The sequence below is a fragment of the Natrix helvetica genome (assembly GCF_964273705.1).
Source record: "Natrix helvetica genome assembly, chromosome: 1".
Taxonomy (NCBI): domain Eukaryota; kingdom Metazoa; phylum Chordata; class Lepidosauria; order Squamata; family Natricidae; genus Natrix; species Natrix helvetica.
In genome coordinates this window covers 256,665,485-256,677,498 of record NC_138548.1, presented here as the reverse complement: position 1 = coordinate 256,677,498, position 12,014 = coordinate 256,665,485, and the positions used below count along the sequence as shown (strand labels likewise).

Genomic DNA, 12,014 nt, shown 5'->3' with positions numbered 1-12,014 from the left:
TGTTTCATGATAAGGGAGACCCTTTTAAATACAATGTACATTTTTCATTAATTTGGAGATAAATTTATCGGAAATAAGGTATGAAACAATCCAGATTTACTATAGACTAACAAATATTTATAGCAATTTTTCTTCCACATGAATATTTTTAGGCAAATGTAAACTAGTACAGTGATACCTTGGTATTCAACTTCTTTGAAATTCATCGATTTTGGTGGTCAATGCATTTTGACACAAAACTTTTATCCTAGTACTCATTGTTTGTTTGATACTCAATGTAGAGGCTATAACTTGTCAGTATCGGCTGCCTTGTGACTCACTCCATTATTCTTTATGGGGAAAACATTGTTTGGCACTCATTGTTTTGGTACTTATTACACCTCCCGGAACCAATTAACAATGAATGGACCACTGTGATGCTGTTTTGATTCAATGTAAATTTTAAGTGGTTTTTGCTTTAACTGCAATTTCTAAGAGGAAGCTAAATTTTTCAGTTTACCAAGATAGAACATTGCTCATTTTGGAAAATCCATTGCATCTCTGCTCACTAACCTGAGCTCTTGCTGAGCTGCAGTAGTATCCAAGGTGTCTTCCAACTCTGTCTTCAGTGCTTCTAACTCCTCACTCAGGTCTCTCTTCTGCTTCTCTGCCTTATTGCGTGAAGCCTTTTCTGATTCAAGATCTTCCTGCAGCTCTGCAATTTGGGCTTGCAATTCTCGGATTACTTTTAGCGCATTGTTTTTTTGCATCACTTCTTCATCTCCTCTGTAAGCAACGCAGAGTTTAACAGTGAGAGTGAAGTGTAGAGTGAAGTGGGTGCAAAAAAGCTATCCTTGAAGTAGTGAATGAGAAGAAACATCCTAGTTATCCATATGTTCATAAAAATATTAAATAGGATTGGTGATACATTCATATCACCAATACAACGTAAATGTGTGAAATCAAATAATCCTAACCTGGAATAATTTGGATTTATAAAAAATCACAATGCAACTACCCAATCAATAATGAGTAACTAACAAATTAACACAATTACACAATTAGTATAACTGAGTATAGTAGACGCCAGAAATCTCCTGGCATTGCAGAGAAGGATTGTGTGTTGAGGCCTAACTGTATGTAATGGAAGTCAGTATTTTACCTGGCAAGGGCAGCCTGCAGTTCTTCCTCTTTCTTGGCAAGTTGGATTTTTAATTCTTCTATTTGGGCTTGCAGTTCTGCAATTTGGTCTTGTAAATCAGTGGTTTCTCCATCAAGCTTCCTTTTTGCTTTTTCTAGCTCTTGGCGAGTCTTTTCTTCTTTTTTCAAGCGCTCTTTAAAGAAACAATAATGACATGGAGGATTTCTTTATTAGATGCAATTATCCTGCTACAATCATAAAAGATTCTTGATGGCACGTGACAACACAACATATCAAGCAGAAAAAATTATTTTAAAAAAGCTCAAAACAATACATGGTCAGACCCCAAGTGACCTCTGGAAAAGGTCAGGTTTCAGCTTTTTCCAAAAGGCAAATAATATTAAAGAAAACTAACCTCCAGCAGGAGGCCATTTAAGAATGCTAGCCCCATCACACACACACACACACACACACACACGGTTCTGGGCTTTGCCCCCTTCCCCCAAACTCTCCAAAATGGGGGTCAACCAACTGTTTCCCTCAACACAGTCTAAGCAATGGGGCCAGGTTTATCAGGGAGATGCTATCCTGCAGGTAACCAAATGTAAAGAAAAAAACCTAATGTACAAAACAATGCAATATGTGAAGATAAACTCGATCAATCTGCTAAAAATGAAGTAATCAAATTGCTAATTTAAAATGTAGAGAGAGTAACATCAATTCCAAATGAAGATGTTAATGAATGCTACCTTTCTTCAAAATGCTATGTTCCTAAAAGTTATTGTATTACAACTACCACAACTGCAGATCAAAGGTCATTATGGGATCATTATTTAACAACCTAAAACTTATTCCTATTGAGAATACAATACAATACAATACAATACAATACAATACAATACAATAGCAGAGTTCGAAGAGACCTTGGAGATCTTCTAGTCCAACCCCCTGCCTAGGCAGGAAACCCTATACCGTTTCAGACAAATGGCTATCCAACATCTTCTTAAAGACTTCCAGTGTTGGGGCATTCACAACTTCTGGAGGCAAGCTGTTCCACTGATTAATGGTTCTCACTGTCAGGAAGTTTCTCCTCAGTTCTAAGTTGCTTCTCTCCTTGATTAGTTTCCACCCATTGCTTCTTGTTCTACCCTCAGGTGCCTTGGAAAATAGTTTGACTCCCTCTTCTTTGTGGCAACCTCTGAGATATTGGAACACTGCTATCATGTCTCCCCTAGTCCTTCTTTCTCTTAAACTAGACATACCCAGTTCCTCCAACCGTTCTTCATATGTTTTAGCCTCCAGTCCCCTAATCATCTTTGTTGCTCTTCTCTGCACTCTTTCTAGAGTCTCCACATCTTTTCTACATCGTGGTGACCAAAACTGAATGCAGTATTCCAAGTGTGGCCTTACCAAGGCATTATAAAGTGGTATTAACACTTCACGTGATCTTGATTCTATCCCATGATACACATTTGAATTATTTAAGAGGAATTTTAAAAATCAATGCAGAGATATATCAAAATAGAAAATTTATGGAATTTTTAGTAATAGTGATCCTTAGAGACAAGCTAATTCCATTTTCTCTTTTAAAATCCTATACATTTTTCTTTTCTTCAAAGCCCACCAAACTGGAATCAAATTAGTATCTCTAGATTCACTAGGTAGAAGTGCAGCAAATTAAAAAGGAAACAAAATATCAAACAATGAATTTTGATTTTATAGTATTAGGGCAGCTGCTTGGATTTCTACATGAGAGAATATGACATCCTGAACTACAGATGTCCAGAACTGGAGAGGGGAGGCTTTACTTCTTGAAACAGTTGTTACTATCAAAACTACATTGGTATTGGTGTAGTTGGCATTCAAAATTATATTCTAAACAAATAACAATTTTGGTTTTCCTGCTATCTTTGACAAAAGAGAATTTCACAAGCTTTAAAAAAATAATTGTTCAGTAAATCATACCATCTGAAATATTTCTGTTCTAAAATCATGCAGCAAGGGGATTCGAATAAAATTTGAATACTTGGCATGCATACAGTGCTGTACCCTCTAAGGCACAATCCCAGTCTTTGAATCCAATTTTATTTCCTCATGTTAGGCTCATGCTTTCAGTTAAACAGCCCATCAAGCACAGAGGTCCTTTTTACTACCCTAGGCTCCCATCTTTCTCCCCAAACATAAAAACAGGAAAATTGTCTACTAAATGTATAATGCCTATTCTGTTTCTAGAGAAAAAACAGTTTATTTTTTCCTTGGAAGCCTGCCCAATCCTGACCCCAGGTCCTTCCTGCTTCCCCCACCTCCTGGCATATTTCCTTCTCCAATCTCCTAAGAGTGCAAGCAGTTTCCGTGTCTGGTTTATTTTGTTTTCTTCAACACACTTTGGCAGATAACTGAAAAGTGTCAGAGTATACTCATGCCTCGTTACCTTTTTCCTTTCCAATTAATGGCCAAGTAGAGCATTGAGAGTGCCTCTTTGCTTTTTAGTCTCACAAGGTTGCTTTTTTTTAAATTTCCCTTTTTAAATTGGAGATTCAAGGCCTTGCCAGACATTTTGAAATGTCTGGATGCAATGTGGTATCCATGTGTTAAAGGATAGGTATTTACTTAGCAAAGCCAACATGGTATCATATTTGTGTTTAAATCACTGGATTTCAATAAGGGAACTCATAAAATAAGTTGAAATGGGGATGAGGAAAAGCTCACTGCTTATGTAGCTGGATTCGAACCTAGAAGACAAATTTTAGCATTCCTGATTTTGCTTTTCTTGATACTTCAAAGAAAAACATGATCACATTCTGAAAAATATTGGATTCTTGTCTTATTTTTATTTTATAAATTGGCAGGGGAATATAAGATAGTTTATCCCTAGATTAAGGTCCTTCTATATTTTTGTATTTTTAGAAAGTATGGTTCATGCCAGTTGTTATTCAGTTTTAGCCTATTTGGCTGGAAGTCCTAAACAGAAATATTTATGCAATTAAGTCATTTGCTCATAATCCTGGCCAACAGAATAAATATTCCCAAATTAGGGAACAAAAATCTGCTAAAACATAAAATTAGTAGTTTAACTATTACATTAGAATTCCAAGTTATATGTTACATAGCCAAAAAATGTGCATCTCAATCCAAGGGGGTGGGTGTGGGGGGTTACGTGCACAGTTGATATGATAAATATAACTGTAAATATTTCTTCCCAGAACATGATTTATAGGGGAGTGCCAAGAGCAGCAGGGAATTGTTATAAAAAAATAGAACTAGAAAAAGAACTCTATTCAAGAATACATGCATTTTTAATTTTTTTTTTCTGATCTAGAAAAGATCTTAGCATCATTTTACTATTTATCATAAATATGAGTTATATGACATTTTTCAAATGTCAACTTTGGAGAAGAATAGAGAAGGTGGTTGTCAACATTTTGGCAGGAACAAATGAGGCAATTGAGGTAAACCACCTGCAAGATTGCTTGTCATTCCTTTGATCTTCTGTACACTCAGGAAGCGAACAAGGTCCTTTGCAGCAAGATTTTGGCCCCTGTGGGACAAATCCTTGTCCTCTGCCTGTTTAAAGTAACCAAAGAATAATGCCTCACTGAGGCAGGGGCCTTTCTCCCAACTAGACTCAATGCTGATCCCAATCCCCAGATTACCCTCTTTAGGCAAGGCTTTGGAGGGAATGATAGGACAGTTACTTTACTATCTCAATGCTGGCACATGAGAAAGGCCAAAGGCTGAATAGCAATCATGGGAAAATAAAGTGCCCTGATGAACAATTTGTGATTTTTGAAGACTGTAGGGAAAAAAATAGACAAAATTCAATTATGATGAGCTCCAGGCTTGAAAGTGCTATTGCTACAGAGTTTGAAAACAACCTGAAGGTTGGCTACGAGAAGACAGAAGAGAGAACAAATGGAATGAAAGTTATGTTCCAAGGTAACAATAAATGAAAATGATTCTATGAACCTATTCACTGAAATCTTATCCAATGTTCATAATTAATGATTCACTACAGTTTTTAAAATGCTTACTGTATGGGAAAATGTTATCTAATATGTACCTTTTGATGTTAGGATTAGACACTGCTCTGTTTCCGAGTACAATTTCGCAGGAAAAGAATGGGGGAGGGGCCCCCTCTTTGATTGTTAGTTTGGGTCTTAAACAACTAGAAAACTGAGTAAGTGAAGTTCATCTCTTTTCATTTAATATTATTAAGCTGATTTTTGATCACTTAAAACATCTGAAACTAAAAGACTATCCTTGACATATTGGGGCAATCATCTTAAAGCAAGTTTCATAAATCTATCATATTAGAGCAAATCAGAGGAATTGATCCAGAATTCAAGCCTACTCTGATAAGGAATTTGACATTCTCAACGAACGCTCTTCCTCAAGCTCCTGACCTCTTTGAAGGCAGCTTCTCAATTGCGGTATTTTTCAATGAAAATTGAAGAACATGTTAGCTGCTTGAGAGTTCTAATATATTTAGCAGAGCTGATTTTACGTACATGCTTTATAACTTATATTGGAATCTACTGATTTCTTGCAACCTTTTATCTTTGCAATATTAAATCAAACTTTTATTGTATTTTTATTACTTGAATATGAGTATTTGAATAAAAATATTATGTTAGTATATACTGTGTAGTCAGTGGTGGGTTTCAAAAGTTTTTAGAAGATCTTTTGTAGGGGTGGCCTGTTTTGTGGGAGTGGCTTGCTGGTCATGTGACCGGGTGGGAGTGGCTTGGCAGTCATGTGACTGGGTGGGCATGGCCAACTTGTAAAATGTGGTGAAACTCACTTAACAACGATCTTGCTTAGCAACCAAAATGTTGGCTCAGAAACTCTGGCATTTGAAGCACGCAAGTCTTAAAGCTGTCAAGTTACAAGACCCTTGCACCCCTAACCCTTTAGAAAAAAAAACCAGGGGTGTTCAAACTTGACAGCTTTAAGGCTTGTGGACTTCGACTCCCAGAATTTCTCCTCCAGTCATGTTGGCTCAGGAACTTTGGCATTGAAGTGTGCAAGTCTTAAAGCTGTCAAGTTACAAGAACCTTGCACCCCTAACCCTTTAGAAAAAAAACCCCAGGGATGTTCAAACTTGACAGCTTTAAGATTTTAAAGTTTAGATAGGACTTAGAGACGGTCGGGGCCATTGGTGAGCCAGCCAATCAGTGAGCGGATGGCAGAGCAAGCGTGATGCGGACAGGCAGGGGGAGGGAGCTGGAACCGGTTCTAAACGACACGGTAGGTTTGTGGAACCTCTTCTATAGAAGAGGTTAGAACTGGCAGGGACCCACCCGTGTGTAGTAAAGGATGGTTCTAATGAATTTGTTGTCTTAGGAGTGTATCTTGTCTAACAATAAGTGACATTACAGATTATCTTTTGATTTGGATAAAACAATATGCACTTATTTTTACTCTCTGTGTCAGAAGTTAAAACTTGCTTCTGTTATTTGGTACCATGGTACCAGGATAGTTTGTCCAATGATTATTCCCATAATAGCAAATCTTGTAACTGCTAACCTTCCAGATCTGTGATCACCATTTCCTGTTTGTTTCTCAGCTTTGCTAAATTTTTAGCTTTTTCTTCCTCTTCAGCCAGCTGTGAACTACATTCTGCAATTCTGTCCTCCATTAATTTCTTTTCCTAATTGAGTAAAAAAGTAAGAATGAAGTAACATATACATGAGAGTCAAAGAATCGGATACAAATTATACAATTGTTATTCCAATCAACCCAATTATAAAGAATGGCTATAACAAAGTAAGATTCTCCACTGTTTAAAAACATTTTGAACCTCCTCACACTTTCTAGAGCAACTAAAATATATATTTTACATTTAGTTGTTAACAGACATCTAAAACATATTTATGTTCCATATTTAGCAAGATGCAAATTATATCACTAACAAAACTCCTAGTGTGTGTTTTATCTCAATCCAATTGCTATCACCAACCCGATCATTTCCAGATGAATTGAGGCTTTGTATCATGTTGGTTAGGAAACCTAGATTTTTAATCCAATTATATTTGGAGAGTCTAAGGTTGGAGAGTCTCAGATAAGGGAAGTAATGACCTGGGTTTTCATTAAATGAGCTTATTCCATCAGTAAATTGGTATGTTTGAGGCAATCCAACCTACAGCTAGTCATCTTGAAGGTTCTAAAATTATCTGCAATTTGTTTTGAATAATCCATAAAGTTTTGTGTAGAATCAGTAATATTAATATTACAAAGCTTCAATTCATCTGAAAAGGATCAGATTAATGATAGCAATTGGATTGACATGGTCATTACCATAAGTGCTTAATTCCACGTTGCACCAATGATAAAACTTGGTCAAAAGCAAAACAGCAAGAATAATTCTTTGTATGTGATACCATAGTCTGAAGCATAATGACATTTGATAATAGCAATAGCATTTAGACTTATATACTGCTTCACAGTGCTTTTTTCTTTCAAAAAACATAAAGCTATCTACATTTAGCTTATGGATTTGTAGTGTAGCTATTAAATGCAGTAAGTATGCCAGATTTTAATGTTTCAACAGGAGAGATTAATATAATAAAACGAATGTATGTCTAATCACCGCAGGCTACTTTTCTCAATCTTAAAAATGGACAGAGATAGCATGTTTGTTTTCTGAGGTTTTCGCGGGTGTTTGTATGTACGTCTTTGGTTGTTCGGGTTTTCTCCCGCGTAGAATTGGAAGTATCTTCACGACGTTTCGATGAAGTCTCATTCATCATCTTCAGGCTGGTGCTTCCGGCTTGGTGTTTCCAGGAGCAATGTGAGATCTCAGCCGGTTCCTCTTTTTAACTGCCAGTGGGGGTTTGTGCTGATTGGGTGGGAGCTTGGCTGCATTCTGATTGGGTGGAGGTGTATTCTGATTGGTAGGGGGCTTGGCATGTTATCTATAGTTACCATTTACTACCCAATTTTGGCCACATTGATGTACTGGAGAGGAATAGTCTTTTTTTTCTCTCACCTTAAGAAATTTGGAATTCTGGTCCTCCAATAACAAGATTTCTTCCTCCATTTTCTTTATTCTTGCTTCCGCTGTTACCTTCTCAAGCTGTAGCTTCTGCCGAGCTCCTTCTTCCTCATCAAGTTGCTCCTCTAGATCCTGAAAAGCAGAAAAATGGTCTTAATTGTACTGTGTCAATGGAAGACACCAATACTCCCAATATTTAGGCAGAGTTTCTAATAATCCTATCATCAGTCTATTGAGCAATACCTGTATGTGCGACTGCATTTTTTTCTTTTCATTCTGAAGCACTTGATTCCGTTCTTCTTCCTCTTCTACCCGGGACTCTAAATCATGCAGAATTTCTTCTAACTCTTGCTTCTTGGCAGCCAGGCGAGCTCTCATCTCTTCGGCCTCAGCAAAGAGTTCTGTCTCCGCTTGCAACTGTTCGGCAAGAATATTCTTCTCTTCTACCAACTACAAACATGGTATGAAAATATTTCAACCTTTTAGCGTGCTGTAACAATCTTGAGGCAGTCCTTGGTGCTTTCTGAGCTTTCTTGTTTCCCTGCAGACATTTCATTACCCAAACTAGATAACAACATCAGTACTAGTAGCTGATGTTACGTAGTTTGGGTAATAAAATATCTGCAAGAAAACAAGCAAGCTCAGAGAGCACCAAGGACCCCTCGAGTCAATCCTGAGCTACAAATATTCTCCATTATTAACTCAACAATCTAGCAGAATTTACCAGCTATTGGAATTTGATATAGTTTGCCATATTGCAAAAGCATTGCTAAATGATATCAATAGCCCTCACAAGATACCAAAGGTTTTGAGGTATGTTATTAGAGGAAGTGTTTGTTAAAGTATTGGCACTGATTTCTCTGAATTATTATTAAGGCAGAAGTTTAAAGTAAGTTTGGAAATAACTGATAAGAAGGAATATATACCAGAAGAAATGCAGCCAACCATTTTGGTCTCCTACTTTCAATATCCAGGTTTATTTTAAAATGCTTTGGTTAATTGTGGAAACAGAAGTCATATGCAAGATGAAAAATGATGGTGTGATATAAATTGGGATTGTAGATGAAATTGTGCAATAACACACAACATATTTTCTACCCTTTGGAATACTGAAGTCCAAGTTTCCAAGTCCATTTTTCTTGAACAGTAAAATAATTTTGCTGTGACTATATATTTCCTTTAAAGATTATCATGAACCTGCTTTCTATTGTATACCATCTAAAGTTGTATCGTTTAACCCAGCAAGTTAATAAGTCATAATAATTTTGCTTAGCTGGACAATCAGCCTATACAACTAATTAAAGTTGTAAAAAGTTACTGTATTGTCACTAAAAATATTTTCTCTGCTGTAATTTATGTTCAATAAATCACATAGGCACATAAGATATAAGTCAATAGCGTTGTATGAATCAGATTGTGTATAAATGACCTGCTGGTGCTTTCTTTCCATCTCTTCTAGTTCTCCTTCCACTTTACTCTGTTTCTCTTTCACCTTTACCAGCTCCTCATCTTTAGCCTGAAGTTCTTCCTCCTGACGAGTAACCTGAAGCAGAGGCTTCACCTACACAATCAATCAAAAGCCACAAGACCAGCAAGTTAATGTCAGTTTTCTGCTATTAAGAATTCCATCACATAATTTAGAGATGAAGAACTACAACAATCTACCTTTGTGAAAACTCTCCACCACTGCCAATGCCTTAACTTCAAATATGCAGCACAATTTCTTTGTAAAACTTTTAATGCACTCAGTTGCTGCTGCTTCTTAGCAAAGGCTCTAAAGAAAAATCAAGAAACGGTTTTTTTATAAAACAGTTGAGAATTTCTGCATTTTATCAATAACATCAAAATATTAGCTTTATAAGAAAGCCTTATTAAAGTACAAAGTGATAATAACTCTTCTATATGGAAAGAACTGTAAGCATTCCATGAACAAATCATGCATATTACTTTAAATGCAGTATTTTGGTTAACCTAAATCCTTTAAAAAAATTCACCAAATCTTGTCCATAAGGATTAAAGTAATATTACTACATTAACTTACTTTCTGGCCAAGTATCCCCTACAAACAGCTTGGAAGAATATAATGATGTCTGTTATCTTCAAATCTCTTTCTTCTTCTAGATGTGCCAAAACACCAGCTCGGAAAAAAATCTTGCTCTGACCAATTCTATACAAGTTAGGATCCAATTCCAGTGCTCTGATCTATGCAAGAGCCAAATCCATTTATTTAACACAGGGAAGGTAAAGGATGAAACTTTCTAGATTTTTTATATTTCGATATAATGGCTCACCATTCTCTCACAAGCTTGCTTTCCATCCATAAAGCCCTTAGGAATTGCATTTGGAGTCAGGATCTCATACCTACAAACCAAACCAAAAACAAGTAGATGTTGGAAAAGTTACAGAGACCTATTCCTCTTGGAAAATAAAGACTAAGTGTTAATAAGCAACAAAAACAAAGTTATTTGAACAAAGTGATCTCTGAAACATTAAGACCAGGTGTATTAAGGTACCTCTGTCTAAATTCTTGGAACACTATCCTGTTTGGAAATCCCTGTCGACAAATCCGTATTCCTTCGAGAACACCATTGCAACGGAGCTGGTCTAGAACAAGATGGGGATCCAACTTTCCAGCCTAAATACACAGACATTCCTTTTAGCATTTTTTCATTAAAGAAATATTAATTGCTAATCACTCAAAAATCAAAGTGCTCTTCAACATCCATGTACAACATGAAATCAAAATGTTTTTTATATCAGCAAGTAAGAGGTACATAGCATGATCCAAAGAAACACAAGCAGCAGTTATTGTATCTAAGCCAAACACAATCTCTGTAACAATACATACCCTCTTTTCGTGATTTGGAATGATGCAGCGAACAAAATTTGGGTTAGTATTGCGTAATGTGGCCATCAGTTTGGTGAGTGATTCTTTGTATAGTTGCCCCACTGTACGGAACATCCCCTTCTTGGTCTTGTAAGCTGAGCCAAAGGCAGTCTCTGTTATTCCAGTGACTTGATCTAAGCCCACAATACGGTCCACTGCGGGCAACAAGAATGTACAGTTAATTGGTCCATAGAGGGTAAAATAAATAAAGACAATCAGTATAAATAAAAGGTGCAATAAATGTTCCATGAGACAATATCGAAAGGTGCCATCTGTGCCAAAGCAAATAGGTATGCATGGAAGTAGCCGGACTCAAAGCAATGCGCAAGGCAAAAATACCGTAGCTTTGACAATTATGAACTAGAAAGAACAAAAAAAGAAGTTACTATTTTGCTTTTGGGAGCACTACAGCCATACCCTTTTTATAATTAAAATAAATTTTTGACGAGAATCAAGTGCGAGCACAGGATGAATAATGTTGGAAAATTTATTATATGGCCAAAGCAAATGACTAAATGGATTAAACAGCATTAAAGACAAAATATTATCCATCCTCCCACAGTATCTTTGCTTGAAATAAAGTACAGTATTTCTCTATAAAACTGCAACATAAAATATGGGTTTCAGCTTTTTCATTATATTTTTTCCTATTACATCACAAAAATACTAGTTATGTGGCTTGTCATATTGACACTAATTCAGCTGAATTATCAAGTTTTCTATGAAGAATAAAACTGAGGAAAATTTGATTTAATCAGTCCAGTCCAATAAAATTAACCCTAAAGGGAACTACTGCTCAGAGGAGAAATATCAAGCAACCAGAGAACCATATTTTGGCCCAGAAATAAAATAGAAATGAAATAAAATAGCTGGGATAGGGACCATCGCACTGTAATTCTAAAGAATTGAACATGTTGCAGTCTAGCTTTTTGTGAATCACACTAGTCCAGGGTATTAGCAATCTTTTAACATTTCCCAGTCACAAAAAATCTGTGCAGTTAAATCAAAATGTA

General features: G+C 36.3%; 1 protein-coding gene across 6 annotated transcripts in view; it reads right to left on the bottom strand.

Moving 5' to 3' along the window:
* MYH10 (myosin heavy chain 10) overlaps positions 1 to 12,014 on the bottom strand; it is a 90,778-nt gene that overhangs the window by 16,049 nt on the left and 62,715 nt on the right. For all 6 annotated transcript variants that reach the window (XM_081939612.1, XM_081939614.1, XM_081939613.1 and 3 more), the window contains 11 exons: positions 10,963 to 11,156; positions 10,628 to 10,749; positions 10,406 to 10,475; positions 10,156 to 10,316; positions 9,780 to 9,888; positions 9,544 to 9,675; positions 8,358 to 8,564; positions 8,109 to 8,246; positions 6,647 to 6,770; positions 1,142 to 1,313; positions 553 to 765 (listed from right to left, as the gene is read on the bottom strand). In XM_081939612.1, coding sequence (XP_081795738.1) covers positions 553 to 765; positions 1,142 to 1,313; positions 6,647 to 6,770; positions 8,109 to 8,246; positions 8,358 to 8,564; positions 9,544 to 9,675; positions 9,780 to 9,888; positions 10,156 to 10,316; positions 10,406 to 10,475; positions 10,628 to 10,749; positions 10,963 to 11,156 — 1,642 coding nt within the window. The remainder of the gene's footprint in view (positions 1 to 552; positions 766 to 1,141; positions 1,314 to 6,646; positions 6,771 to 8,108; positions 8,247 to 8,357; positions 8,565 to 9,543; positions 9,676 to 9,779; positions 9,889 to 10,155; positions 10,317 to 10,405; positions 10,476 to 10,627; positions 10,750 to 10,962; positions 11,157 to 12,014) is intronic.